At 47.2% G+C, this 25,268-nt stretch overlaps 1 protein-coding gene across 7 annotated transcripts in view; it reads right to left on the bottom strand.

The window, feature by feature from the left end:
- Positions 1–25,268, bottom strand: part of NID2 (nidogen 2) — a 61,368-nt gene that overhangs the window by 17,610 nt on the left and 18,490 nt on the right. For all 7 annotated transcript variants that reach the window (XR_004987718.2, XM_036436771.2, XM_036436778.2 and 4 more), the window contains exons 5-11: positions 16,522–16,671; positions 15,841–16,086; positions 14,039–14,239; positions 12,330–12,560; positions 4,903–5,046; positions 4,049–4,177; positions 2,572–2,715 (exon numbers count right to left, since the gene is read on the bottom strand). Coding sequence is in view for 6 of the 7 variants with exons in the window: in XM_036436771.2 (XP_036292664.1) it covers positions 2,572–2,715; positions 4,049–4,177; positions 4,903–5,046; positions 12,330–12,560; positions 14,039–14,239; positions 15,841–16,086; positions 16,522–16,671 (1,245 nt within the window). In the remaining variant the exon portion in view is untranslated. The remainder of the gene's footprint in view (positions 1–2,571; positions 2,716–4,048; positions 4,178–4,902; positions 5,047–12,329; positions 12,561–14,038; positions 14,240–15,840; positions 16,087–16,521; positions 16,672–25,268) is intronic.

Genomic DNA, 25,268 nt, shown 5'->3' with positions numbered 1-25,268 from the left:
ATGGCCTAGGCTCCAAAAGGACAAATGTGCCTGAGGAACATCAGCTCCTACCAACACAGGGCTGATCCACCACAGGGCTGATCCACCACAAAGGGCTGATCCACCACAAAGGGCTGATCCAACACAAAGGGCTGATCTACCACAAAGGGCTGATCCAACACAAAGGGCTGATCCACCACAAAGGGCTGATCCACCACAGGGCTGATCCAACACAAAGGGCTGATCCACCCCAGGGCTGATCCACCACAAAGGGCTGATCCACCACAAAGGGCTGATCCACCACAGGGCTGATCCAACACAGGGCTGATCCACCACAAAGGGCTGATCCACCCCAGGGCTGATCCACCACAAAGGGCTGATCCACCACAAAGGGCTGATCCAACACAAAGTCCTGATCCAACACAGGGCTGAGGAACGATTTAACTCAACTTGGATAAAGGGGTTCCTGCTAGTGATTCAGACTAGACTGAGAGAATCTAAAGCCAAGTGCAGCCTCTCCAGGGAACCAGGATGTTAACAAACTACCTGGAAAAAATAACCACATACCCTTTTATTGCTAGTTTGATGGAATAAAAAAGTGGCTTTAAGAATGTATACTCTCCACAAAACTGAGCCCTTATCTCTATTCTCCTATATTTTTTCTATTTATTTCTATGGCCACTGGGATACATGCCTTAAAATATGTGTGCATGCATGCATGCACACACACACACACACACACACACACACACACACACTTTGTTCTGTAAGTCACCTCTGTGATTAGCCCAGCCTGACTTACATATGGCATGGGTATTTAGGAAAATGACTATTTATTCTCTACTACCACAGTCTGAAAGCTTGAAAAGCAACCACGTGGTAACTGACTATAGGAGGCAGCTTCTCAGATGGCCCCAAAGATCTCTCTTTCCTCCTGGTATTCACAGTCTTGTATGATCCCCTTCACTTGAGTAACTTGCTTCCTCGCTTCTAATACACAAAAGCATTTTGTGATTATAACTTCCATCTCTGTGCCTGGCTTTGACGAAGTCAGCTTCCTTGTTGGAGAGGGCCATGTGGCAAAAAACTGATGGTCACATCCAGACGCAGCCAGCAAGGACCTGAGGCTCTCAATCCATCACTCAGTCCCTCATGGGACTGAATCCTGCAATAACCATATGGGGCTCTTTCCCCAGTTGGTCCTTCAGAGGAGACCCCAAGCCTGCCAGAGCCCTTGACTGCAGCCCTGTGAGGGTCCTAAAGCAGAGGATCCACCTAAGGCAGGACCCTGACCTGAGGTAATAAATGTGTATTGTTCTAAGCTGCCCCATTTTGGGGTGATCTGTTATACAGCAATAGATAATTAACACACTGAAGAAGCAACTGATGTGTCTGGCATGTTTTTAAATTGGTGGGTCCCAGACAGGATTCTAAAAGCAGAGAACAAGAGAAGCAAGCAGAGTGTTACAGGACAGGCTAGAAGTTTAAAGAAGGGGGAGAGAATGACTGTAGAAGGGATTAGGGCCATGGCACGTCTAACCTCAATTAACATTTTGATGATTAACACTCCTCACATCTAGGCTGCAATTAATTTCAACTGCTTTGCTTTTAGACCCAAGAAATTAAATACTTTATAAGCACCCTCTCAGCTGACCTGAGCAGCCAGGTGTTTGAATATGAAATTCTGGCAAGATGTTTTTTCTCTCTGCATTCTCATTTCTCAAACCAGTAGTGTGTTAAATTGAACTGAGCGATAAGTTCCACAAGGGCGGACAAAGTATTATTCCCACTGTGACATAAACAAGGGAGCCTGTGCTCCTCACCCTGACCCCCCCAAATCTGAAGAGGGTACCCCATCTATAAAGAGCCTATCTGTTCTAGACAGAGCTCTTTGGCTGCTCAAGTGGGACAAGCATCTGTGAATTACAAATGCACCTCATTCTAACTTGAGAAACACGTGAGTTCTGTCTAAATCTGGGGGTGGTTTCTGTTGTTTTTGCAGGGGGCTGGGGGAATCAGGCCTGAACTGAGACCTAGCTTTAAGTCATTTCAACGTAAGTTATCTTTTTAAGAAAACCATAAACAGCTTCTGTACAGAAAAGGAAACATCAATTGATTAAGCAGCAGGAGTCAGAAGAGACTAAGCCCTCCGCATCTAGAAAGGAGAGGAGGGCTGAGCTGCCTTGGCACACATGGTCTGTTAATGACATATGGTCGTGTCTGCTGGCCCAGTCCGCCTGTCCTGGTGAAACCAAAGCAAAAGGAAAGGGAGAAGGATGAGAATCAAACCTCTGGTGAGGAGGGAGAGGCCCGGGCTACTTAGATCTTTGTGGAGCTGCCAGGCGTTACAAGGCAGTTCTTAGCTCCCCAGCTCAGTGGGCCCAGGGGTACCGTGGCAGATGCAAGCAGCAATTTGAGAAGGGGGGAAAGCCTGCCTCTCAGGTTTACGTTCCCAAGAGAGACTTTTTCCCATTGCAAACCCTCTTCCCACCGTCCTCTCCTTCCCAGGGTCTGCTTTTACCATAATCTGGGTGTTACTGGACAGACAGCATGAAATTGAGATGTCACTGAGGCTGACGCACAGGTACTCACCAGTGCACTGGTACCCACTGCCAGTGTAACCCGGCAGGCAGATGCAGCGGAAGGCGCTGCCTCCAAGGTGAACACACCGGGCCTGGCCAGAGGGAGCACAGGTATGGCTGCCATCCTCACAGGGGTTGGGAGGTAGGGCAATCACTGAAAAGAGAAGAAAGCGAGGATGTCCAAGAGTTCAGGCCTGCAAATGGGTGAGCTTTGCTCTTCCTGGCACAATCTGGCACACCAACAACATTGGGACTTCTGAAGACTTATAAGGAATGCAGGTTCTCAGGCCCCATCCCAGAGCTAGGGAATCTTAATTTTAACAAGATCACTAGACGGTTTGTAGGCATATTAAACTTTGAGAAGTGGTGGTCTGGATTTGTGGTTAAAGCACTAGGCATGAAGATCATCAAAACAGTGGATTTAAAAGTGTTTTTTCTTTAATATCATCTAACAATGGGATGAATTTGAAATTCTAGTTCCTTTGGATCCACTTTTTGGGGGATAATATAATAAGATACCTAGAAGATGGTATCTTATTATAGACTAGAGGCCCTGTGCATGAATTCACACATAGGTGGGGTCCCTTGGCCTTGCCAGTGATCAGGGCCAAGGGGCCAACTGAGGCAGGCTGGCTAAGAGGAAGGACTGAAGGAGTGTGGCCAGCCGTGGGAGTTTGGCTGTGGGAGCGCACTGACCACCAGGGGGCAGCTCCTGTGTTGACAGTCTGCCCCTTAGTGGTCAGTGCTCATCATGGCTATCAGCCAGTCATCCGGTTGTCTGGTCATCCGGTTGTAACAGTCACTTAGGCTTTTACATATATAAATGTGGAATGCTATGGCTGGTCAAATGGGAAAAGCATCTTTTTTTTTTTTTTTTTTTTTTTTTTTAATATACTTTATTGATTTTTTACAGAGAGGAAGGGAGAGAGAAAGAGAGCCAGAAACGTCGATGAGAGAGAAACATTGACCAGTTGCCTCTTGCACACCCCCTACCGGGGATGTGCCTGCAACCAAGGTACATCCCCTTGACCGGAATTGAACCCGGGACCTTTCTGTCTACAGACCTACGCTCTACCACTGAGCCAAACCGGTTTCGGCGGGAAAAGCATCTTTGAATTACAAATCTATTTTACTGTAATTTGGGACATATTTGGCCTCTACCTAGAGCTGTTATTATTTATTAAAGAAGCTCATAGTCTTGTTACATGATTGGACCAAATAACAGACACACGGGAATCCCAACTGAAGTGAACTGAAGTGAACATCCTTCAATATCTCAACACCAAAAATGTCTATTTAGAGAAAAACAACATCAAAGCAACTAAAACAAACAACCCAGAACAGAACTGAGCCATAGCTTAGGGTTATTTTAATGTAAATTGTATGTTTTCTAGAAAAACCATATGGCAGAAGTGGAAATGTTAATGAATGAAAGAGCCAGGTTCAGCATCATTTTGGCCAAAAAGAGGAATGACTTTGGGACTCACAGATGCAAGTGTACTGGTCCTCTGCAAACCTATAGCCGCTCCGGCACTCACACCGGTAGCTTCCCGGCAAGTTGATACACATGGAGTTGGGGCCACAGCGATGGAAGTCAGTTGCACATTCATCCACATCTAGGAAGAAATCAGAACAGAAAAGTGCTCCTCAGATCGGGGATCCCACAGGTGGAAGGCCTGGAAACTCAATATATTCTCACCACAAGGAGGCTGCAATGGGTCTCACAGTTGGTGGACTAAACAGGAGTTGAAACGCAGGGTTTTAAGCACCAGATATGGCTGCGTGTTGCAGATCACAAATAACATTTCAAGTCATTCAAGCATAAGCCACAGGGAGATGAATTTTGAACAAATATTCTGAAAAGGTTTTGAACGTTTAAAAAAATACTGAACATTTAGAAAAACAACAACTTTTTGTTTTAAAATGTAAAGAGATTTCTACTGCTACTTTTGGGGACATAATAGGTGAAAAAACACAATGTCTGAACCTAAAAAACAAAACCAACCAACCAACCAAACAAACAAACAAAAAACAATCACCAGAAAACGTTCTGCTTAATATGTGTAAGAAATATTTAATACAGGTTTAAGATTACAAAGCTTAAAAACTCAGAATATCCAGGAATTGCAATAGAGGTCTTCTTTTCACAATCCCGTCCCCAAATACCCACCTCCGAACTGTCCTCTCAAACTATCCAGCACACACCTTAGTTCTTACATCGCCACCTTTAGATTAACAGCTGCTGACCTCATGGATCAATGAAGATCATTAAGAAATAGACACTGTCTCTTATAAACATAGTGTCTGACAACTCCTCGCGAGAACAGAGTATGGCTCTTACCCGTGCAGCTCCGTCCATTCGCCTGGTACCCAGGCGCGCACTTGCAGGTGTAGTCCACGCCTGTCCCCGGGGAGCACTGAGCTGTCGGGCCACACATGTGGCTCCCATCGTAGCAAGGATTCACCGGCACGGGGGCTGGGTGCTCTGTATGAGCAAAGAGGAAATAAAAGCACAATCTGGCTGTTGTTACGAGAACGGCACAGGAGGGAGCTCCAAGAGTTGTTGGAACAAACTGCATTCTTGTCTGTGTTTGTGATGCACCTGGCAAGCTGCTAAATTAGTAATATCCAAAGCTAGGCTGCATTCTTTGTATGGTGATTTGTAAATCCAGAATGACTTCCTTTTACCTACTTTACAGACAACTAATGTATATTTTAAAAAATAAGAAAAATATTTTCTTATTTATAGTAGGTTTGTGTCCAGGGAATAAAATATCCAGTACATGCCCTGGCTGGTTTGGCTCAGTGGATAAAGTGTCTGCTTGCGGATTGAAAGGTCCCAGGTTCGATTCTGGTCAAGGGCACATACCTGGGTTGTGGGCTTGATCCCCAGTAGGGGACGTGTGGAAGGCAGCCGGTCAATGATTCTCTCTCATCATTGATGTTTCTGTCTCCCTTTCCCTCTCCCTTCCTCTCCAAAATCAATAAAGATATATTTTTAAAAATATCCAATACATGGCATCCTTTTATTTAACTAGAGTCCTGATGCAAGAAAATTCATGCCAAGAGCAGGCCTTCTTTCCCTGGCTTCCCTCCAGCTTCTGGGACCCGGGCTGCTTCCCTCCTCTGTCCACCCGCAGGCACCCAGCCGGGACCCGGGCTGTTCTCTTGGGCTGCCTGCAGGCACCCGAGACCTGGATGGCTTCTCTCCAGCCCCAGCTTCGTCAGGAAGTTACATCCAGAATGATGTCTGGAAGATATCCGGTCTAATTAGCAATATTACCCTTTTATTATTATAGATTATTATAGATGGCCTATCAGCTCATGTGATTCTTGGGGTAATTCTGAGCGGGGCTGTCATCCCCATTATTGGTAATTTTCCCAGATAAGGAAAGTGAGAGCTATTTGAAAAATTGCCTGAGCTCACAAATCCAGGAAGTGGGACAATAAGGACTCACACCCTGAATTTCTGCTCATAAATTGAGCAATCTCTCATTAAAATTCACTATAAATCAAAATTCATGAGAAAAATCTTGCTTCTACAAAATAAAGAGGAATGATTTTTGCAGTATTCACTTTTTAGGATTAACTCTGCCGTGGACCCATCCATCCACTAGATAGTGATGACTGTTAACATCTGAAATCTTCCCTAAATAATTTTATTTCTACATGCAACTTATAGTAACGCTTATCGAGCACTATATGCCAGGCACTGTTCTAAACCCTTTACTTCCCATCCCCTTAAATCCTCAAGACTACACTGTGAGGAGGTAACCCACTCCAATGCCACACAGCCAGAAGAGATGGATGGGGCTGGGATAAAAAGCCAGGAAGTCTGGCTCCAGAGACCATGCTTTCCATCATTTTGTGACAGCCATAACCAAAGGAACTTCACAAAGTTATCCAGCCTCAGCTCAGGGCACAGAGATGATAGTGTTGGAAAGGGCCCCAATCACCCATATAGTATGAATCCATTAACCATGAGCACTTCCATTTACTTCTGATTCCTCCAGTAAAAATGAGAACACAGCCCGGCTGACATGGCTCAGTCATTGAGCATTGACTTATGAACCAGGAGGTCAGGGTTCAATTCCCAGTCAGGGCACATGCCTGGGTTGCAGGCTCAGACATCCCCAGTGTGGGGCGTGCAGGAGGCGGCTGATCAATGATTCTCTCTTATCATTGATGTTTCGATCTCTCTCTCCATCTATGAAATCAATAAAATACATTTAATAAATAAAATAAAACAAGAACACAAACAATGCTTCTATCCGTTAGAACCACTGAAGAAAATAAAGAAAATCCAACACATGTGAAAAGTGACTCTCCCAGGCAGGCCTCCCCAGTTCCCAGTGACTATGTTCATCTTCCTCCTCACTTAAAGTATTTTTTATCTTTGTCTCAATCCCTAGAATTAATTTTGGACTTAGATTTGAAAGATTTCAGGAGCCTGATCCAAACCTCCCCGGTTCTACATCAGGCCATCTCTGCTACCACTGGGGCCCTCTCTAAGTCATGCTAACTTGGGCTTCTGCCTTGGATTTCTATGTCTGATTCCCCATCTTGACAGCCAGCTTAGTACACGCCATGTCTTGTCTTTTTCCTAACAGCTCCCTCACTTCCCCAGAAACCAGCATCTTGGCATTGCAGACAGACTGTGGCATTCCCACCTAGGCTGGACCCAAGTGCTTGCTGCTGTCGCCTGCCCCAGAGATTGGACTTGTTCCCAGTCCTTCAGGATGTCTGGCCACCACCCCGGTCCTGGCCCCACTGCCTACACTAGGACTCTCCCAGTTTCCTGCTGTGAACTGGGAGGCCTTGGCTGAGTCCCTGTTGGGACACCCTTGCTTTCTGGTGAAGTCCCATCATCTACTTTAAAAGAAACACCACAGTGTGTTCCTGTAGTAGAATAGCCTCATGGTACCAATTCCCATATTATGGCCTGAAAAGAGAGAGAGAGAGAGAGCGAGAGCGAGAGAGAGAGAGAGAGAGAGAGAGAGAGAGAGGGAGGCGCCAAAGATTTCTCTTTGGTTTGCCTAAATGACACTGGCCAGAGTAACAGCAACTTTGCCAAGAGAAGAGGACCAACAAATGACTCCAGCATTTTTTAAACCTGATGAACTTAAGTTTGCCAGCATAAGCCTAGCCCCCAAATCATGCAAACATCCTTGGACGCCCTTCATTTTTTCCCTCTGGACCTCTTTGCAGACGGGACAGAAGCCCAGCACTGGGGCTGTGGTCGCTGGGTTAATCTATTATAATAGTGTAGACCAAGTTCCTGAGTCAGGCCCAGCCTGTGTTTCAGCTAACAACGACAGGGTCATGTCCTCACCGGAGGCCCGGTGGAAGACAAGAACCCAATTCTCTCCCAGGATTATTTCTCCATTTTAGGAGAAGATTCTTTACAAGATGCCTGGCCTACCCAGCCAAAGGGGAATGTGTGCTTTGAAATGTTTTAATTTATAAATACTCATGCTTGGCCTTCTCGTCCAGTGCTTTCCAGCATCACATTTTCACCCTGGCACATCCCAGCGAAGATCAGTGAGTATATAAGAGCTTACACCTCTCCGAGGCGTATAAAGAGAGAGAGAAAAAAAAAAAGGCAGCACAAAAGTTGACGAGCAACCTTGGACAGGATACAGCGGCCTACCTGAAATTCAGGAAAAATGCCCCCAATTCCATAAAACCGATTTAAAATAAAATACACGTCACAGACAAGACTGGCCATATGACTAATGAAAACGTGGAGCCCTTTGCTCAAAATTAGTAAGCGCTTCCAGCAGACAACAGCAGAGCCTTAACCTGAGTGTTAAAGCCCTCCTGTGCTCTGGGCCCGTTGACTAAACTTGGTTTTCAGGAGCATTATTCTAAAAGCGCATCTCCACAGCCACGTGGCTCTTCATTCCCCATGGCGTGTTAGCTTGTCTCCTGTTATAGTAAGCAAAGAATAGCGGTGCCCTTCTTCAGACATTTTCTTCTTCACCCTCACCCTCTTAAACAGCTTGACTCCAACAGGGGATCTGGAACTCATTTTCTCATTTAATCAAGAAGGGAAGAGCGGTTTTCCTTAAAGGAACAGCCTGCTCAGCTTCAGTGCGGGGCCCTCTGCCCAAAGTCTGCTCGACTCGCCAGATGGAGCCCCAAAGGGGAGCCAGGGCAGGAGACCGCCAGCCCACACTGAAGGGGTGGGCGTGTGGCCGTCGCGCTCAGCACCCCTCCTGGAGCCCTGGGGAGCCAGGGGCTCCCACCTCAGGGGCAGCTGGGCCGGGCCACAGACTTTCCAACCAGATCATTGTTTCCCCCGGAAAAAGTGAGAAATTCTATGCACTTTTTCTTTTGTTCCCCCCCAACCCTATCCCTACCCCGCCAACATCCCCTCCACCCTGTTTTTTTTTTTTTTTTTTTTTCCCCCCTATTTGGAGAGAATAAATAGTACCGCTGTTTTCTGTGGGGGTGGATGAAGCAGGGTGCAAACATAAAGGGTTAAACTATGCATTCCCTCTTGTAAAAGTTGGTCTAAATTAGAAGCAGCCCAGTGGCCAGGAGGCCAGCAAGGCCAGGTGGAGGGGAAGGCCCTGGGGAGGGGAGAGGGGGCTCTGGAGCTGGTGCTCAGGTTTGGGTCCAGCTCCCCTCCCCCTTTCTAGCTGCGACCCAGCAAATTGCTTCATGTCTCCACTCAGTCTGGAAAGCGGGGTAACAGTCCCCTGACTGGGTTGAAGTTGCAGTGGAGAGAACATGAATTAGTTCGTGAGGGTACTTGGTTTTCTTGGTGTTTAGCACCAAGCAAACCATCCTTTGCCATCCCTCTTGTTATTATTAGACGTGGTGCGGAAGGGAACAATCATATACAATTCTGAAGACAAATTAGCAACTTGTGCCTGCCAGTGTGTGGGATTTCTCTGGCCCTTTGAGACTCCTAAGTGGTATGTCTTTAGGAAAAACACGCCAGAGATCTATCTTTTCCCTAAACGATCCTCTGTGGCCTGGGAGGCCCTTCCCACTCATCACTGTTCTCACAGACCGAGCGCCTACTCCCCAGCTACGGGCTGGGCTGGACACTCAAAGATGAAGAATGCTTTCCCCAGCTGTTTTTGTTTCAGTCTCTCTATGAGGAATTGGCAATTTTCCATCTCTCTGAGGTGCATGTTCCTCTAAAATCAAGTGACACTGGCCTGTTCTCAATTCACTATCTTATAATCCCATAGCCGGACACCCAATGCCTGTGTCCATCTAAGTTTCCTAAAACCAAACTGACCTCCCACCCAAACCAGCTAACTCAGGACTCTCATTTCAAGTCACCTCTGCCTCCTTGAAGAGTCTTGTCTTCTGACCTGAATCTCCTGTTATTTGGTATCAATTCCCTATTTCCCTACTATTTCCTCAGGTAGGCAACCACGAAACTGCTTTCCTCTGTGGATTTGCCTATTCCAGATATTTTATATACATAGAATCATGCAATATGTTCTTTCCTACCTAGTTACTGTCAGCATGTTTTCAAAGCTCATCCATATTGTAATGTGTATTAGCAACATTCCTTTTTATGTTTAATAATATTCCACTGTATGGATACATGACATTTTAAAAAATCCATTCATCAATTGATGGGCATTGGGGTTGTTTCCACCTTTTGGCTATTGTGAATAATGCTGCTATGAATATTCATGGACAAATTTTTGTGGGGACATGAAGTTTTCATTTCTCTTGCATGCATAGCTAGAAGTAGAACTGCTTGGATTGTAAGTTTGTGTTTGACTTTTGAGAAACTGCTAGACTGTTTTCCATAGTAAGTACAATCATTTTACACTCACACCAGCCATGTATGTGGGTTTCAATTTCTCCACATCCTTCCCAACACTTATCCTTTTTTAAATTATATCCATCCCACTCATGTAAAATAGTATCGCACTATGGATTTGATTTTTCATCTCCCTGATGACGAATAATGCTGAGCACCTTTACTGTGCTCATTGGACATTTGCATATCTTCTTAGGAGAAATGTCTATCCATAATTTTTGCCTATCTTTTACTTATGTTATATCCTTTTATTCTTAAGCTGTTCTTTATCTATTCTAGATCAAATTCCTTACTAAATATATGATTTACAAATATTTTCTCTGTTTTGATAATGTCCTCTGAAGCACAAACATCATTTTTGATGACATCCAAATTACCTATTTTTTTTCTTTTGTTGCTTGTGTTTTTTAAAATATCATCCTCTTAGAAGCTATTGCCAAATTCAAGGTCATGAAAATTCATCCCATGTCTTTTTTTAAATTCGAGCTCTTACATTTAGGTGTTTGACCCATTTTGAGTTTAATTTTTGTACATGGTGTGAGGTAGAGGTCCAATTTCATTATTTTATACATGGATATCCAGTAATTGTCCCAGAATTATTTGTTAAAAAAGATTAGTCTTCTTCCTCACCCAACTGTTTCGGCACCCTTGTCAAAAGCAGTTAACAGTAAATGTGTGCATTTCTGGACTCACTTCTGTTCCACCGATCTGTATGTCTAGCCTTATACCTGTCTAGACATACAGATCAATGTCTTGATTACTCTGTGTTTTGAATTCAGGAAGTACAAATTCTCCAATTTTGTTGTTCTTTTTCAAGATGATCTTGCTCTTGTGGGATCCTTAAATTTCTATATGAATTTTAGGATCAACTTGTCAATTTCTCAAAACACACACACGCACACACACACATACAACCAGCTGACAGGAGTGTATTGAATCTATAGATCAATTTAGGAAGTACTAAAATCTTTACAATACTAAGTTATTTTTTATTTTTGAACATGGAATATTTTCCCATTTATTCAAATCTTCAATTTTTTTCAAAAATGTTCTATAGGTTCCTTTGTAGACATATTTTGTTTTTAAAAATTTAATCTTAAGTATTTTATTATTTTTGGAATGAAATTGTTTCCTTAATTTCCTTTCAGTTTGCTCATTTACTACTATATAGAAATATAATTAATTTTTGTATATTGACCTTATATCCTGCAACCTTGCTGAACTTGCTTATTAGTTCTATAATAGTTTTTTAATGTGAATTCCTTAGATTATTTTCTACATATAAGAACATACTATATAATACAGACCATTTTACTTCTTCCTTTCCAATGTCTCACTTTCTTGACTAATAGCCCTGGCTAGAACCATGTTGAATAGAAGAGCAAACATCCTTGGCTTGTTTTTGATCTTACAGAAAAAGCATCCAGTCTTTCCTCATTAAGTGTGGTGTCAACTGTAAGTTTTTCATACATGTCAGTTGTATTTTGTTTTGTTTTTTGGGGAGCACTGGATTTTTGTCCCACCTTTAAGTTTTAGCTAAATTGTCTCTGCCTTAGAGACATTTTCCCTGAACCTCCAGACCAGGCTAAAAGCACCCTGTGCTTATCACAATTATCACAACTACCTGCCAGCATCCCTCTGCCTCCTAACTTGGCCCCAGCTTGTTCACAGTTGTATTCCCAATACAGGTTGCAATACAGGTTAGTGCTCATCATTTCTGTTACAAACCAGCCTCACATAGGATGCTCCATTCCCAAGCTTGGCAAGGATATTGTTCTCAAAGTTCCATTTCTGCTTCTGTCTCCACCTCAGGGACAGGACCCTGCTTTATTCATCTTTATACCCAGCACATACAACACAGAGCCTGGCACAGCAACCATTAGTAACCTCTGTGAATCACTCTGAGGCTACTCAAAAAGGTATTAAGAAAGCTGACATGTAATTTTCCCCAAGAACAAAAAAAGAAACTATACCTTCAACAGGGCCAATTTGACTGGTCACAGCAAATCTAAGCACTCTCTCCTCATCACTGTACAAGGCCAAGGCCCGGTCCACCGTCAGCTGCCGGGTGGCGGAGGTGCCCAGAGCTCTGGGCGCGTGCCTGCACGCCTGGTACGTGATGTTCTGCTGGATGTGGTAGGACAGTGTTCGGTTGATGGCACCAGAGGTGAGAGAATAGTCTCTGGAACTCGTGGAGGTCACAGCTGCAGTAGACACAGTATGGAGGCAAACCAGTAAATTTGAAAAATATTAACTACAGAGAATTTCACACAGAGTATGTTTGTCTGCACATACATTTTTATCTAAGTCCTGGGATATGTTCGCTTGGGAAGTTCCTGAGTTTCCACGGAAACCTACAAGGCAACCTCCAGAACCTGAGCTGACTCAGAGCCAAAGTACTGTGAGGGAGGAGGTCCGGTCACTGCTTGTCGCTATGTGAAGATAAGTGCTACTATGTGCCAGCCCATGAGGTGCACCCTGTGATCGTGGGCAGAGCCTTATAGAGGCTAAGAAGTAGTCAAAGATGCAAGGCTGGCATGTGGCCACCTGACTCTACTAAGGTGACCAGACGTCCCGCTTTTGGCGGGACAGTTCGATTTTTAACAATTTGTCCCGCGTCCCGTGGCGTTTTAAAAAAGTCCCTATTTTTGGAAAGATTCTTTTAAATCTTTTGGACTTTTTAAAAACGTCGTGGGATGCGGGACAAATTGTCAAAAAATCGGGACTGTCCCGCCAAAAGAGGGACGTCTGGTCACCTGACTCTACACCCCATGATTTTAGCCAGTCCATCCTCTACATCACACAGGGGATGGCTTCCCACCCCCTGTGCCTGAATATGTCTGAAGGGCTCCAGGGAAAGGAAGGCGTCATTTCTTTCAATCTGAGTCCCGAGTCGGGAGCACAGGCCAGTTACCTGGCACCCACTGTCCTCTGTACAGTCCAGGTCTCAGCAGCCATTCTCTTCTCCGCATCTCTGCCCAGCGCCCAGTCCTCACACAGTGAGAGGAGCAAGGGCCACGGAGAGACAACCCACGCAAACGGCCGTGTGGCAGCTGTGACCGGCAGGATCTTGCTTTCGGGTGGTGTGTTACAAAGATCTCGCTTTGCACATCTCCCCCATGTCAGGTGGACAGAAAAGGTGTTGTTATTCTCATTCTGAAGATGAGACAACAGGCTCTCAGATGATGACCTTTTCCCCACCTATTTTAAGTGGCAGATCCAGAACACGCTTTTCTATCTTCTGACTCCAAACCTGGCATTAATTTTACAACACTGCAGCATGTCTGTCACTTTAAAGCAGGCGGAAATAAAGTTATAGGATGAGTCTAAATTCCAATATTCACTATTTTGACACGGCCCAGAGAGCAAAAGGGTTAAAAACTATTTATAATTATAGCATCCCTACCCATCCCCAGAGACAAAATTGTTGTTGATGACACTATTATTATTTGAAAGTATTGGGTAGGAACATTAAGATACTTGTGTATAACAGCTGACACTCTGCTCACTTACACTATAAATTTGATATTAACAACAAAAATGAAAAAAAGGACATTAAGCTTATTTTACGTGCCACGCACTCGTCTAAGGACATGCCATGTAGTAACACTCAATCTCCGACACTGTCTTGGGCGATATGCACCATTCTCATGTTACAGATGTGAAGACCAGTTACACATACCTGAGTCCGAGTAGTGATAAAGCTCCTTGTAGGGGGCCACGTGGGCTGTGAAGCCTGCTGGGATGTAAGGCACTTGGCCTTGAATGTTGGTCTTCGTGATCAGATAGTCCTCTGGGCCAAGCCCCTCAGCCACCTGAGTGATCTGAACCCTCTCCTTTCCTGGGTAGAAAGTAACTTCCATTTCATGGACAAATGTAGCACCTGGAGGGGGAGAAAAAGTCGGTACAGAGATGAAAAGGGGTCTTGCATCTTCTAGTAATAATCACTAGTGCGTATGTCCTCCCCCCTCATCTCCCAATTTCCACTGCGGATGGAGGGGGACGGGGGAAGGCCCTAAGGAGGTCACGTGATTCCCCAAGACTAAGTGCTGCCAGCTGTCGATTACATCAGCTCCTCAACTTCCCTCTTACAGAGGGTGTTGCTATCCTGCCACATCTCACACCATTTCTTTTTTGTAGGGGCTTATTTTCTGTGAGAAATAAACTCCTGGAAACATCACTGACCTTTCTCTTTTCAATGGTGCCCAAATTAGCAAAAACAAACGAACCAACGAACCAGGATACCCTGTTACACTTCAGTTTCAGATAAATAATGAATATGTTTTTAGCATAAGCATGCCCTACACAATATATGGGGCATACTTACATGAAGTTATTAAAATTATTCATTGTTTATCTTAAATTCACATGTAACTGGGTATTTTGTATTATATTTATCTACGTTTGACTCAAGGTTTTAGTCAAACCCTTATTAAGAGCAAGGTCCTCTAAAAGCTGTTGAGCTCTACAGCTAGAGATTAGGGGTGGGGGTGGAGTGGGACTTTTCTCTCAGCCATTTATGTGCAATAAGATAAATCTACCAGGAAACAAGCTTTTTCAGGTGGAGAGCAGAAAAGCCAAAAATTACCCTCTGCACTCTCGCTACCACAGGGTGGTCCTTACACCAGCATGAGCATCGCCTGGGAGCTTGTGAGGAAAATAAAATCAGACCCCACCCGAGCCTACTGAGGGAGACGCTGCATTTGCACCCAGGGGATCTGTGTGCTGGATAAAGTCTGAGCAGCTCTGGTCTCTCCTCTCATAGGTCAGAGTGGTGGGGGTGGGAGAAGAGGAAAGGTTCTATCACTTCCAAGTGCCCTATTGCTACCCTCTGAGCCTCCCTATTGGGCAGATCTGTGCATAACAACTCAATTAAACAGTCTGACCAACAAGCTTCAACAAATTGGGGTGAGAAGACACAAATGCTCCAAATGGAATCATTCATATATATATTACTGATTTTTTACAGAGAGGAAGGGAGAGAGATAGAGAGCTAGAAATGTCGATGAGAGAGAAACATCGACCAGCTGCCTCCTGCACACCCCCTACCAGGGATGTGCCCGCAACCAACGTACATGCCCTTGTTCGGAATTGAACCTGGGGCCTTTCAGTCCCAGACCTACGCTCTATCTACTGAACCAAAACGGTTTTGGCCAAATGGAATCATTCTATTTGTCAGGACAACTGGGAGGAAGCCACGGTGGGCCAGGGTAGCTCAACGCTGCAGCGGTTCCTTCCACCTCCCACTTATTCTGCCCGTTAAAACAAGAGGGCCCCCGGAGCTTCCCAAAACAAAGGCATTGGAGCAGATGCCATTGAGAAGAAACCACTGTCTTCCGAAAGCAGTCCTGCGAGGCCAAACCAGCCCCAGCTGCCTCCAGACAGGAAACCACACGCCTGTGGCTCTGGGACGCAGAATAAGAATCCAAGGAGCAACACCACCGAAGCCACGGTGACCACCGGCCTCTCCGGGGCCCTGCTCACCTGTGAAGCTGAAGCCGTTCTCAAAGCCCGGTTTCTCTAAAGCGAAGAGCCAGCCAAACAGGCCTCCGATAGGGGTGAGGGGGACAAGGGCCTGAGCGGCGGGCTGGGGGATGTGGCTGACGGCTGTGTAGGCTCTGCCATCATCGCTCACAATGTAAGCATGCAGGTCCACATCCGTGAAGGTCACAGGGGTGTGATCCACGAGGAGGCGGCCGCTCACCTTCCCGTTGACTCGATGAGGCGCCCCTGAAAAACAACAAGGTCATCATCCAGGCTGGGGAGGGGCCCACGGAAAACGTAATTCCACTGCAAAACCCCCCCCCCCCCAACTCAATCATCAGCCATTGTCCACGATTCCCAGATCAACCAATTACCCATCTCAGTGTGAAATGCACCTGTCTTCGATCTCTTTTCTCCCATCGTCCCTATCTCCCATCCACTTTGACTCTAATGAGCTGGCAAAAAAGGATTAACGTTTCTGGCTAATCCTCAAATTGGGACATTAGCCCAAACATGCTCATTCCTCAAACATCCATTGAGCATCTGCGAGCTCCTAAGGCTTTGGTTCAGGTAGCAGAGGTACGAGGTGTACAGACAGAGCTCCCAGTGGCAGCTGGAAATGAGCCAGCAGCAGAAATAGACACGGAGCAGCCCCCAGCCTGCCAGGCTGGCACGTCTCACCTCTTGGCAGACAGTGCTCCCCATTTCCGTTAAACTGGGACTGGCAGTGGCAGCAGAAGCCGGTGGCGTAGTCAGTGCAGAAGGCGTTCCGGGAGCACGCTTGGTGGTTGTGTTCACAGGTCTCCTTGTTGGGAGTTCGATACAAGAAGTCTAGAAGGTCAAATAAACCTGCATTAAAGGACCAAGCCAGTGGTCGGCAAACTCATTAGTCAACAGAGCCAAATGTCAACAGTATAATGATGGACATTTCTTTTGAGAGCCCAATTTTTTAAACTTAAACTTCTTCTAATGCCACTTCTTCAAAATAGACTCACCCAGGCCGTGCTATTTTGTGGAAGAGCCACACTCAAGGGGCCAAAGAGCCGCATGTGGCTCGCAAGCTGCAGTTTGCCGACCTCGGGACTAGGCGATCCCAGCCTCCTTGATGCTGCCAGCTTCATCGTGGACACCGTATCTTCTCTGTTACATCAGTTTAGATCACATGTGTCAAACACAAGGCCCGTGGGCCAAATCCGTCCCGCCAGGCCTTGCAATGTGGCCTGCACCGCGCTGTCATCACTGCACTCCACTGCGTTTCCATCACAATGACAGTTTATGACTGTTCAGTAAACCATTCGGCCCGCGATTTAGGCTGGATTTTAGATTTTGGCCCCTTCTCTGATTGAGTTCGACACCCCTAGTTTAGATTGTAACAAACACGTGGGTATTGATATTTGAGAGACAGGAATAACACTCAACACAGGGGGATTAACTTGCCTGGTCTGGCAAGAATGGCTGCTGACACCGGGGCTCCCACCTGGTCTCATTGCCAGGCTGGTGAGCCAGCGTGAGCTGAGCACTCTGCTTGGAGTAACAGAGAGCCCACCAGTAAGAATGTGTTAGGGTGAACTGTACAAAACTGCCAACGTGGGGGTCAAACACGGCCAAAGATCAGCAATTTTAGTTCAACCTGACCCCCTCAGAGGAAGACAAAAGAGACAAATGCCATTTTATGCCTAACCATTCATGCTTCTCTTCTTTTAGAGACCCTGATCTTAAAGAGAATAGCCTATGTCTTATCTAACTACCCAGAAAAAAAAAATTTTGTTTTTATTTGTTTGTTTTGAGGAGAGGGGCCTTAAAGAACACGCAGCTTCCTTAAGGAAAGTGCGGGGGAGAAAATGGAGGGAAAGACTTGGGAGTCCATCCAGCTGTTGAAAGCCCTGAGCCTTTGCAAGGTTTCTTGGGAAACAGGCAGGACTTCACGCGGTGGTAGAGCCTGGCCACCACCCCAGTCTCCTGGAAGCCCCGGCAGACCTGGGTACAAGCAAGCTTCCAAGTGCTACCAAGAAACAAAGGAGTTGGAGCAAACGCCATGCATCATAAAGGGCCACATGGGTGGGGTGTGGCTGGGGTGGGCACTGATGGACAAGAGATGGCTTTCTGCCAACCCAAGCAAAGCCACCAGGAGGTGCAGGGGCTGTGCACGCCTCTGCTCCTGTATCCCCAGGAGCTGGTATTGGATATCTGTGCCAACAGGAAAGGCACAGCACTCTAGTGCTAGACTGATGCTGATGTCTTCCCAGGAAGACAGACACCCTAGTTTAGGTAGTGGTGTCCCAGGTCTAGGTCTAGAAAAGAGGGAATGAGAGGGGAAGCAAAAATGATGGGGGGGGGGGGGGGGGGGGGGGGGAATCAATATTTGCCCAGTATTCCAGCATAGAACAGAAACAAAGAAACCAGTGGGGGAAGATGTAGCACTGTATATGTCACAATATCCTATATAATAAAAGACTAATATGAAAATTGTCCCCTTGGAGTTCGACCAACTGGGAGTTCAACCACTTGCTATGACATGCACTGACCACCAGGGGGTGGCACAGAATGAAGGCCCTAGCCAGCAGCCAGCAGCCAGGGGAAGGAAGGCCCTGGCCAGCAGCCAGAGGGCCCGATAGGCCCTGATTCCAGCCAGCCTAGGGACCTTACCTGTGCACGAATTCATGCACTGGGCCACTAGTAGTTCCATAGAGACTTGTACCCACCAGGCAGAACAAAGTTAACACTGAACTAGTGCTTAATGTATGCCAGACACTACCCTATGAACTTGAACTCTTAATTTCTGCAGAGCAGGGGGCAATTTTGATCCGTGTTCCCTAGATGAACAGGCTGAGGTATAGGTTCAAGTGACTTTCCTGAAGTCACAGGGGCAGGAGGCAGCAGAGCTGGGTTTGAACTCAGGAAGTCTGGCCCAGGATTCTATTACCCCTCCAGGGAAGCCTGGTCCACGCATCATGAGAGCTGGATGAAGGATCTGACCAGGGGTCTGGGGCTAGTCAGCAGGGGCTTCAGCAAGGGAGGTTTGAGCTATCAGACTTAACGGTAGAAGATGACGGCGATGATCAGAGGCGTATGGCAGCACCCTGGGAAAACACAGGTAGGGGGAAGCTTGAGCAGGAGCTTTTGGACAGCACCTGAGTGCTGCTTACGGATTCCTGAGGTCCAGCAAGCTGAGGGGGTGGCATTACAGACTCTTGACTCCAGGGCAACATCTGGCTGGGAAACGAGTGAAAAGGAAGTTGGTGACTCAAGATTTGGGACAAGGGCCTGCACGGCACAGTTGAGAAACCCCAGCCTGATAAAAATTAAAAACAAGGCATACTAACCCTGAACAGCTTTTAAAACAGAAAAGTGACAAAAACTCAAGACAGAATGACAAAAACTATTCTAAGAGGGAAGCTAGATATCTATCACTGTCTACCTTTGGTTTAAGAAAGGAAGTAAAAAGAAATGAATGTGGCTTGGGTGTGTCAAAGTCTGTTTTCTCCAGCTCAAAGTTGCAACTAAATGCAAAGAAATAGCACCAGGAGGGAAGGCACACCTGAGTGTACTCACAGGCCCGGCTGCCACCCGGATTCTCCCTCTAGAACCCGCAGGGTCCCAAGCCCTAGAACCGTGGTCGGCAAACTGCGACCAATGAGCCACATGTGGCTCTTTGGCCCCTTGATTGTGGCTCTTCCACAAAACACAACGGCCTGGGCAAGTCTATTTTGAAGAAGTGGCGCTAGAAGAAGTTTAAGTTTAAAAAATCTGGCTCTCAGAGGAAATTTCAATCGTTGCACTGTTGATATTGGGCTCTGTTGTCTAATGCGTTTGCCGACCACTGGCCTAGAACTTACCCCAGCATGGCTCAGATGGCCGTGGGAAACTACGGAAAGGCCGTCGTCTCTCAGTTTCCTCATTTCTGAAATCGGGAGGACACCTCTTCTCACGCCTCATTGCAGAAGTCATGTTCTCTAAATTAGTAAACTCTGAGCCCCCAGGTGAAAAAGCAATCTCATGCAGGTCTACAATGTAGTCATTTTCGGGAAATCCAGTTCAAAATAAAACCAAACTCTATCGCTGCTCTGCCCCAAATTAAGGAAAGGATGGATCTGTGTCATGTGCCCCCCCATTTGTTCCTTGGTGAAGACTCGTTCTCTGACCCATTTCCCATTCCAAGGGTGGGTTATGAGACGGAGAGAAGGGATGGAGGACCACAGATGTGGAGCATTAGATTATTTTAACTAAAAAACTAGCTACAGGCCCGGCTTCTAAATAGGTAGAGAGAGAGGCATGGCCATGCAGCCAGCCACAAAGACAACTGTGCACGTTTAAGCTGACGGGCATGCAGGCTATGTTTTTCTAAACAAAGAAAAATAATGGTTAGGCTCCCAGGAAAGGCTAGGATGAGACAAACGATGGGTTAAGTTCGTTATTGCTAAGCTGGCCTGGGAGTCTTTTAAAATCTGGTGTGCGTGAGGAACAGGGCATCCTCAGGATGGAATTCACTGAGCCAAGCACTGCGTCACAAGCTCAGCCTTCCGCCCCAGGACAGCCGCGCCTGGGGCACGCAAATAGGTTCGCTCCTAATCAGGGGGCTGGAAGGCCTGCTTTTGGGGCCCCTTTTCCCTGCCTGCCTTCACACACAGGTGCACTCACTTCACACAGGGGCGGCTTGCTAGGTGCAAAGCAAATGCTTATTGCAATCTTCATTCAACAATTCAACAAATATTTATTGGGCACTCACTATGGCCCTGGTGCTGGTCTAGGAATTGGGGCTAGAGTGGGGTGGAGGTGAGGGTGGATGGGGTGGGAGTGGGGGTTAGAGAGAGAAAGACAATGTATTCCTGTCCTGAGCTTACAATCTTCTAGGCAGGAGTCAACAGACAGGTAAATTACTTAGTATGGAGGATTGTGCCAAGAGCTGTGCAGAGACTGAACTCAGGGAAGGACCAGCGGGGAAGGTGAATGTGCTCCTTTAAATGTCAGGCCTCTGGAGAAGGCGGCCTTTGGGCCGAGACCTGGAGGAGGGGGCAGTGGAGGCAGACAGCCTGTCTGTCAGGCGGGAGGGGCTGTGGGAGGACAGAGGAGAGAAGGGAGAGGGGTAACCCTGCAGGTCTCCCAGGACCTGTAGGTCACAAGGAGGATGGGCCTTGAGACTGAGTGAGCTGGAAAGCTGCCAAGGGTTTTCAGCAAAAGAGTGACATGATCCAACTTCAGGAACCTCGGGCAGGAACGGTGCCTTAGTAGCAGGAAGTGCTGGTGGCGAGGTGGAGAAGGGACCAGACCCGGAATATCTGAGGTGGTGTTGACAGCGTCTGCTGGTGGATGGAGTGGAGGGAGAAGCAGAGAGGGGAGAGGCCGAGAGGAGTCCACAGGGTATCCACATCTTGCCAACTTACTGTGACAGGGAGACCCAGGAGCAGGTTTGTGGGAGGTCAGTTCTAGCAGAAGCTTTGGGCAGGGAAGTGCCAATCCAGCTCTGACAGGGACTTATCCCCTCCCCCAGGCGCTATTCCACCAGCTCGAAGGGAGCTGCATCTCTCCTGTGGATCCCGCATTGCAGCAGAATCACCTGGGTACCTGTTAAAAAGGCAAATTCCCAGAGCACACTCAGATTCTCTATGGGTGGGCCTTGGGAATCTGAGCCTCAGCTACTCCCCACTGATGATAACGTTCAGGGTATTTGCACATGTTCCATTTCTGTGCTAGAGAATGCTCCTTAATGTTGGCCATCTGGGGCGAGTGGGATTTCAGGGAAGCTCGCGCATTCACTCCTGGCCAGCCAAGAAGCCCATCTCAGTGCTGTGGCCCACTTAGGCCCGGATCCACAAGCAAGCAGTGTGAGGACCCTTTAACGGAGGCAACCCCGCGCCCAGAGGCCAGAGGCCTTCCCTGGCGAAGGGCGAGAGCTGAACCCGGAAATGTGATCCCATGGGCACCTCTCTATCGGGGCCCGAAAAGCCACGCGTCTGGCTAATGGGACTTCTCAGATTCCTATGGGAATTGCATGAGATTCAAATACGCTGAACTACTTAAAGGTGTGGGATCAGTGTCTGGACCCCAGATGGATAAGATGTGAGCATCTCAAAAAAAAAAAAAAAAAAAAGGGCCCTATTTTTCTTGTTCCGTGGTTATTTATATGCTCTTTACATCATAGTTTCCACTGTATTTGCACACACTTCTTCCAATTCTGATAAGGAGATGCTGCCTCCATTTTACAGATAAGAAAACCGAGGCCCACAGAGATTACATGATATTCTGGCTCTTCGTCCCATGTCTTTCCATTACACCGATAGTACTCAAGTGTGGGCTTCACAATCACCAGAGAACCTGGTTTTACAATACAAATCTGGTTCAGAAGCTAAGGCCGGGCATGGAAACCAGCGCTTTCAACAAGGGTCTCACATGCAAGTGGACTACAGCCCCCATGCTGAGAAGCCATTTTTATTCCATGGCTTCCTCTCTCCTGAAGTTACTCACAGGGGCAGGCTGTCTCCCAGCCCCTCCGGGGACCCCCTCTCTGCCAGGGAGCCTCTGTCATGGAGTCCACATGGCCGAGACAGGTGCTGGCACTGTAGGACAGGGCGGGAGGGACAGGGCTAAAGGCGGAGGCTGGCAGGTGTGAGTGAGTTCAGTTCACAAAGATTTTGTTAACTTAGGGTAGGCAGCTGCTCAAGGAATCTTAACAAGAGGGTTTTTAAATCTCACTTCTTCTCTCCATTTAATGTGTTTTTACTCTTCTCATATCCTCGATAGAAAGGGAAACAGGATGAGGATACATAAGAGAGGGAAAAAGCAAAGGTGCTGCCCAAGGACTTGACACATCTTAACTGGGATTTTTTCACAAAAACGAAAACTTCTCGCTTGCTCTGATCCACCCGTCAATCTTCATTTCCCCAGAAACACTTAAGCGCTTGTCTTCAGCCCTGGGCCTACCCGCCCTCACTCCGGGCGCCAGCCCAGCCACGTGGGAGGCGGGCAAACTCCGAGGCACAGACCGGGTTCATTGTGCGAACACGAGGGGGGCGGAGGGCTTCCTGGTGGGGCTGCCCCAGGCAGCTGGAGTGGCTTTTTTATTTTTTTTAAATTTCAGGGAGGAAGGGAGAGAGAGATAGAAACATCAATGATGACAGAGAATCATTGAACGGCTGCTTCCTGCACACCCCCATAGGGGACTGAGCCCAGAAACCGGGCATGTGCCCTGACCAGGAATCGAACCTGACCTGCTGGTTCATAGGTTGATGCTCAGCCCTTGAGCCATGCTGGTCGGGCTGGAGTGACTTTTTTAAAATTTAATATATTTTATTGATTTTTATAGAGAGAAAGGGAGAGGGACAGAAAGCCCGAAACATCGATGAGAGAGAAACATCGATCAGCTGCCTCCTGCACACTCCCTACTGGGGATGTGCCCGCAACCAAAGCACATGCCCTTGACCGGAACTGAACCCGGGACCCCTCAGTCTGCAGGCCGATGCTCTATCTACTGAGCCAAACTGGTAGGCTGGAGTGACTTTTTTAAATGAGCTCTACTACGACCTCCAGAGAAGGGACCCGCCTTCCCACAGCAGCCAGACTTCGCTAAGTTTGCCCACCTCCCAGAATGACAGACTAGTGAGAAAAACCACATCCAAATTTATACCAAAAAATGGTGGTGTGTTTTTTCCTCCAGTTTACATGTTCGTTTATTTCGCTGAATGTGTGCGGTGCACAGAGATGCTGTCCGGCCAACAGTTCTTAGGCGCCTGGCTGGGGCGTGGGGTTTACATCCACTGTCCTGACACCTGAGGCTCCCCCCGCTGTCTTCTCAGACCGCAGCAGCCGGAGGTGCACCCAGAGAGGGGCTCTCCTGCTGGACAGCTGGATTGGGTGGCGGAGCCTGCTCCAGTGCATCCCAGGGTAGAAGCTGCCTGAGCAACACCACCCTGCAGCCTTCCCCAGGCCAAAAGAAGGGTTGGACAGGAAGCCACAGGGAAATCCGGTACACACCTGGGCTTTCCCCGCTTGACTGCCATCTTAGGAGAAACAAGAAGGCCCCACGATGGAGCATGAATGCCTGGGGTGTCTCAAAGCCAGGTGTCCCACCCCCTTTCTAATTCATCATGCAGACAGAGGTCCTCGGAGCACCACCTCCACAGCCTTAAGACTCCCATCCTCAATGTCATTTCTGCTACCCACATGCAGGCAGTCCCCATTCTAGTCAGCGGTTGCCCTCACTGGCAGCTCCTCTCTCTCTCTCTCTCTCTCTCTCTCTCTCTCTCTCTCTCTCTCTCTCTCCCACCCCCTCCATTCACTCACATACTGTCTCTCTATGTCTACCTCCATACCTCCATTCTCATCGCCTCCCTGTCCAGAATTTTCCCCCACTGTTGCCCTCTCAAACACAAGCTTTGGCCTGAAGGCCTGGCTCAAGCACCTCCTCCTTCATGTCTTCCCTGACGTGATAACGCCGACTCACCCTTCACAGTGTTACTTCCCAGCCTACTTCTGGCCGTCTTGGTCTGCCTCTTACTCAGGCAGGCCACTCAGTATATTTCCAGGCCTCAGTTTCCTCCTCCATAAAATGGGAAGGATAATACTACTACCTCACAGGGCAATTCTGAGGACTAACTGTGATAGCGCAATCCTCAGCCAAGTTCCCTCTCGGAGCCCCAGTGGGCACCCACAAATGCCAGGGGGAACTCCCACTAGTGCCTCAATCAGACACAGCACACAGCAGGTAACTTTTTGGTTTGACAATCAGCCCTTAGCATTCCCTGGAGAAATTAAACATCTGAGGCAGAGGACACTGCACCCTCCTTTTATGCTGCTTCTGGGCTAAGACAACAGAATAAGGCAAGTATATACCTAAAGCCAGAACCAGCTTGTGACTGGGACATTCTTGCCTGGTGTAGACATGATCAGAAAAGAATCTAGATTTCTTAACAAAAAGGAAAGTTTATAATAAGAGTCCCTAAGTGGGGAAGGAGAAATTAAAATAAAAGAAGGGGGAGATATTGGGATGAGGAGCTGCAACTAAATCTTACTTTTTTGTTTTAGCAAGATGACTACTGTGAAGCTTAAAGGAGAAACTAAAATTCATTAGGCAAGGTGCTTCTGATGCCCAGTTTTAATGGTCATAATGACTTAATGAAGTCTAAAACTTTTCCACGTTAGAACTAAGGAAAATGTTGGACAAAACGTTGGTAAGCTTAAGTCTTACCCCAAACTGATACCACTGTAATTAGCCAGTTATTAATAACTAGAGGTCCTGCAGGTGACTGAAATCATGTGAAGAGGCGCCCCACCTCCCACCATGCAAGGAGGCACCCTGTGGGGGGCCAGGACCCATACCTGACTCACAGCATTCCCCGGTCCCCCAGTCTGTGTGTGCTCCGGGGCCACCCATGCCACCATGCCAGCTTGAGCAGGCACCCGTGTCTCTGTCTCCGGGCCTCACCTGTGCATGC

The sequence above is a fragment of the Pipistrellus kuhlii genome, unplaced genomic scaffold, assembly GCF_014108245.1.
Source record: "Pipistrellus kuhlii isolate mPipKuh1 unplaced genomic scaffold, mPipKuh1.p scaffold_m20_p_1, whole genome shotgun sequence".
NCBI classification, from domain to species: Eukaryota; Metazoa; Chordata; class Mammalia; order Chiroptera; family Vespertilionidae; genus Pipistrellus; species Pipistrellus kuhlii.
Note: the sequence above shows the minus strand (reverse complement) of the source record. Positions and strands in the feature narration are given on the sequence as shown.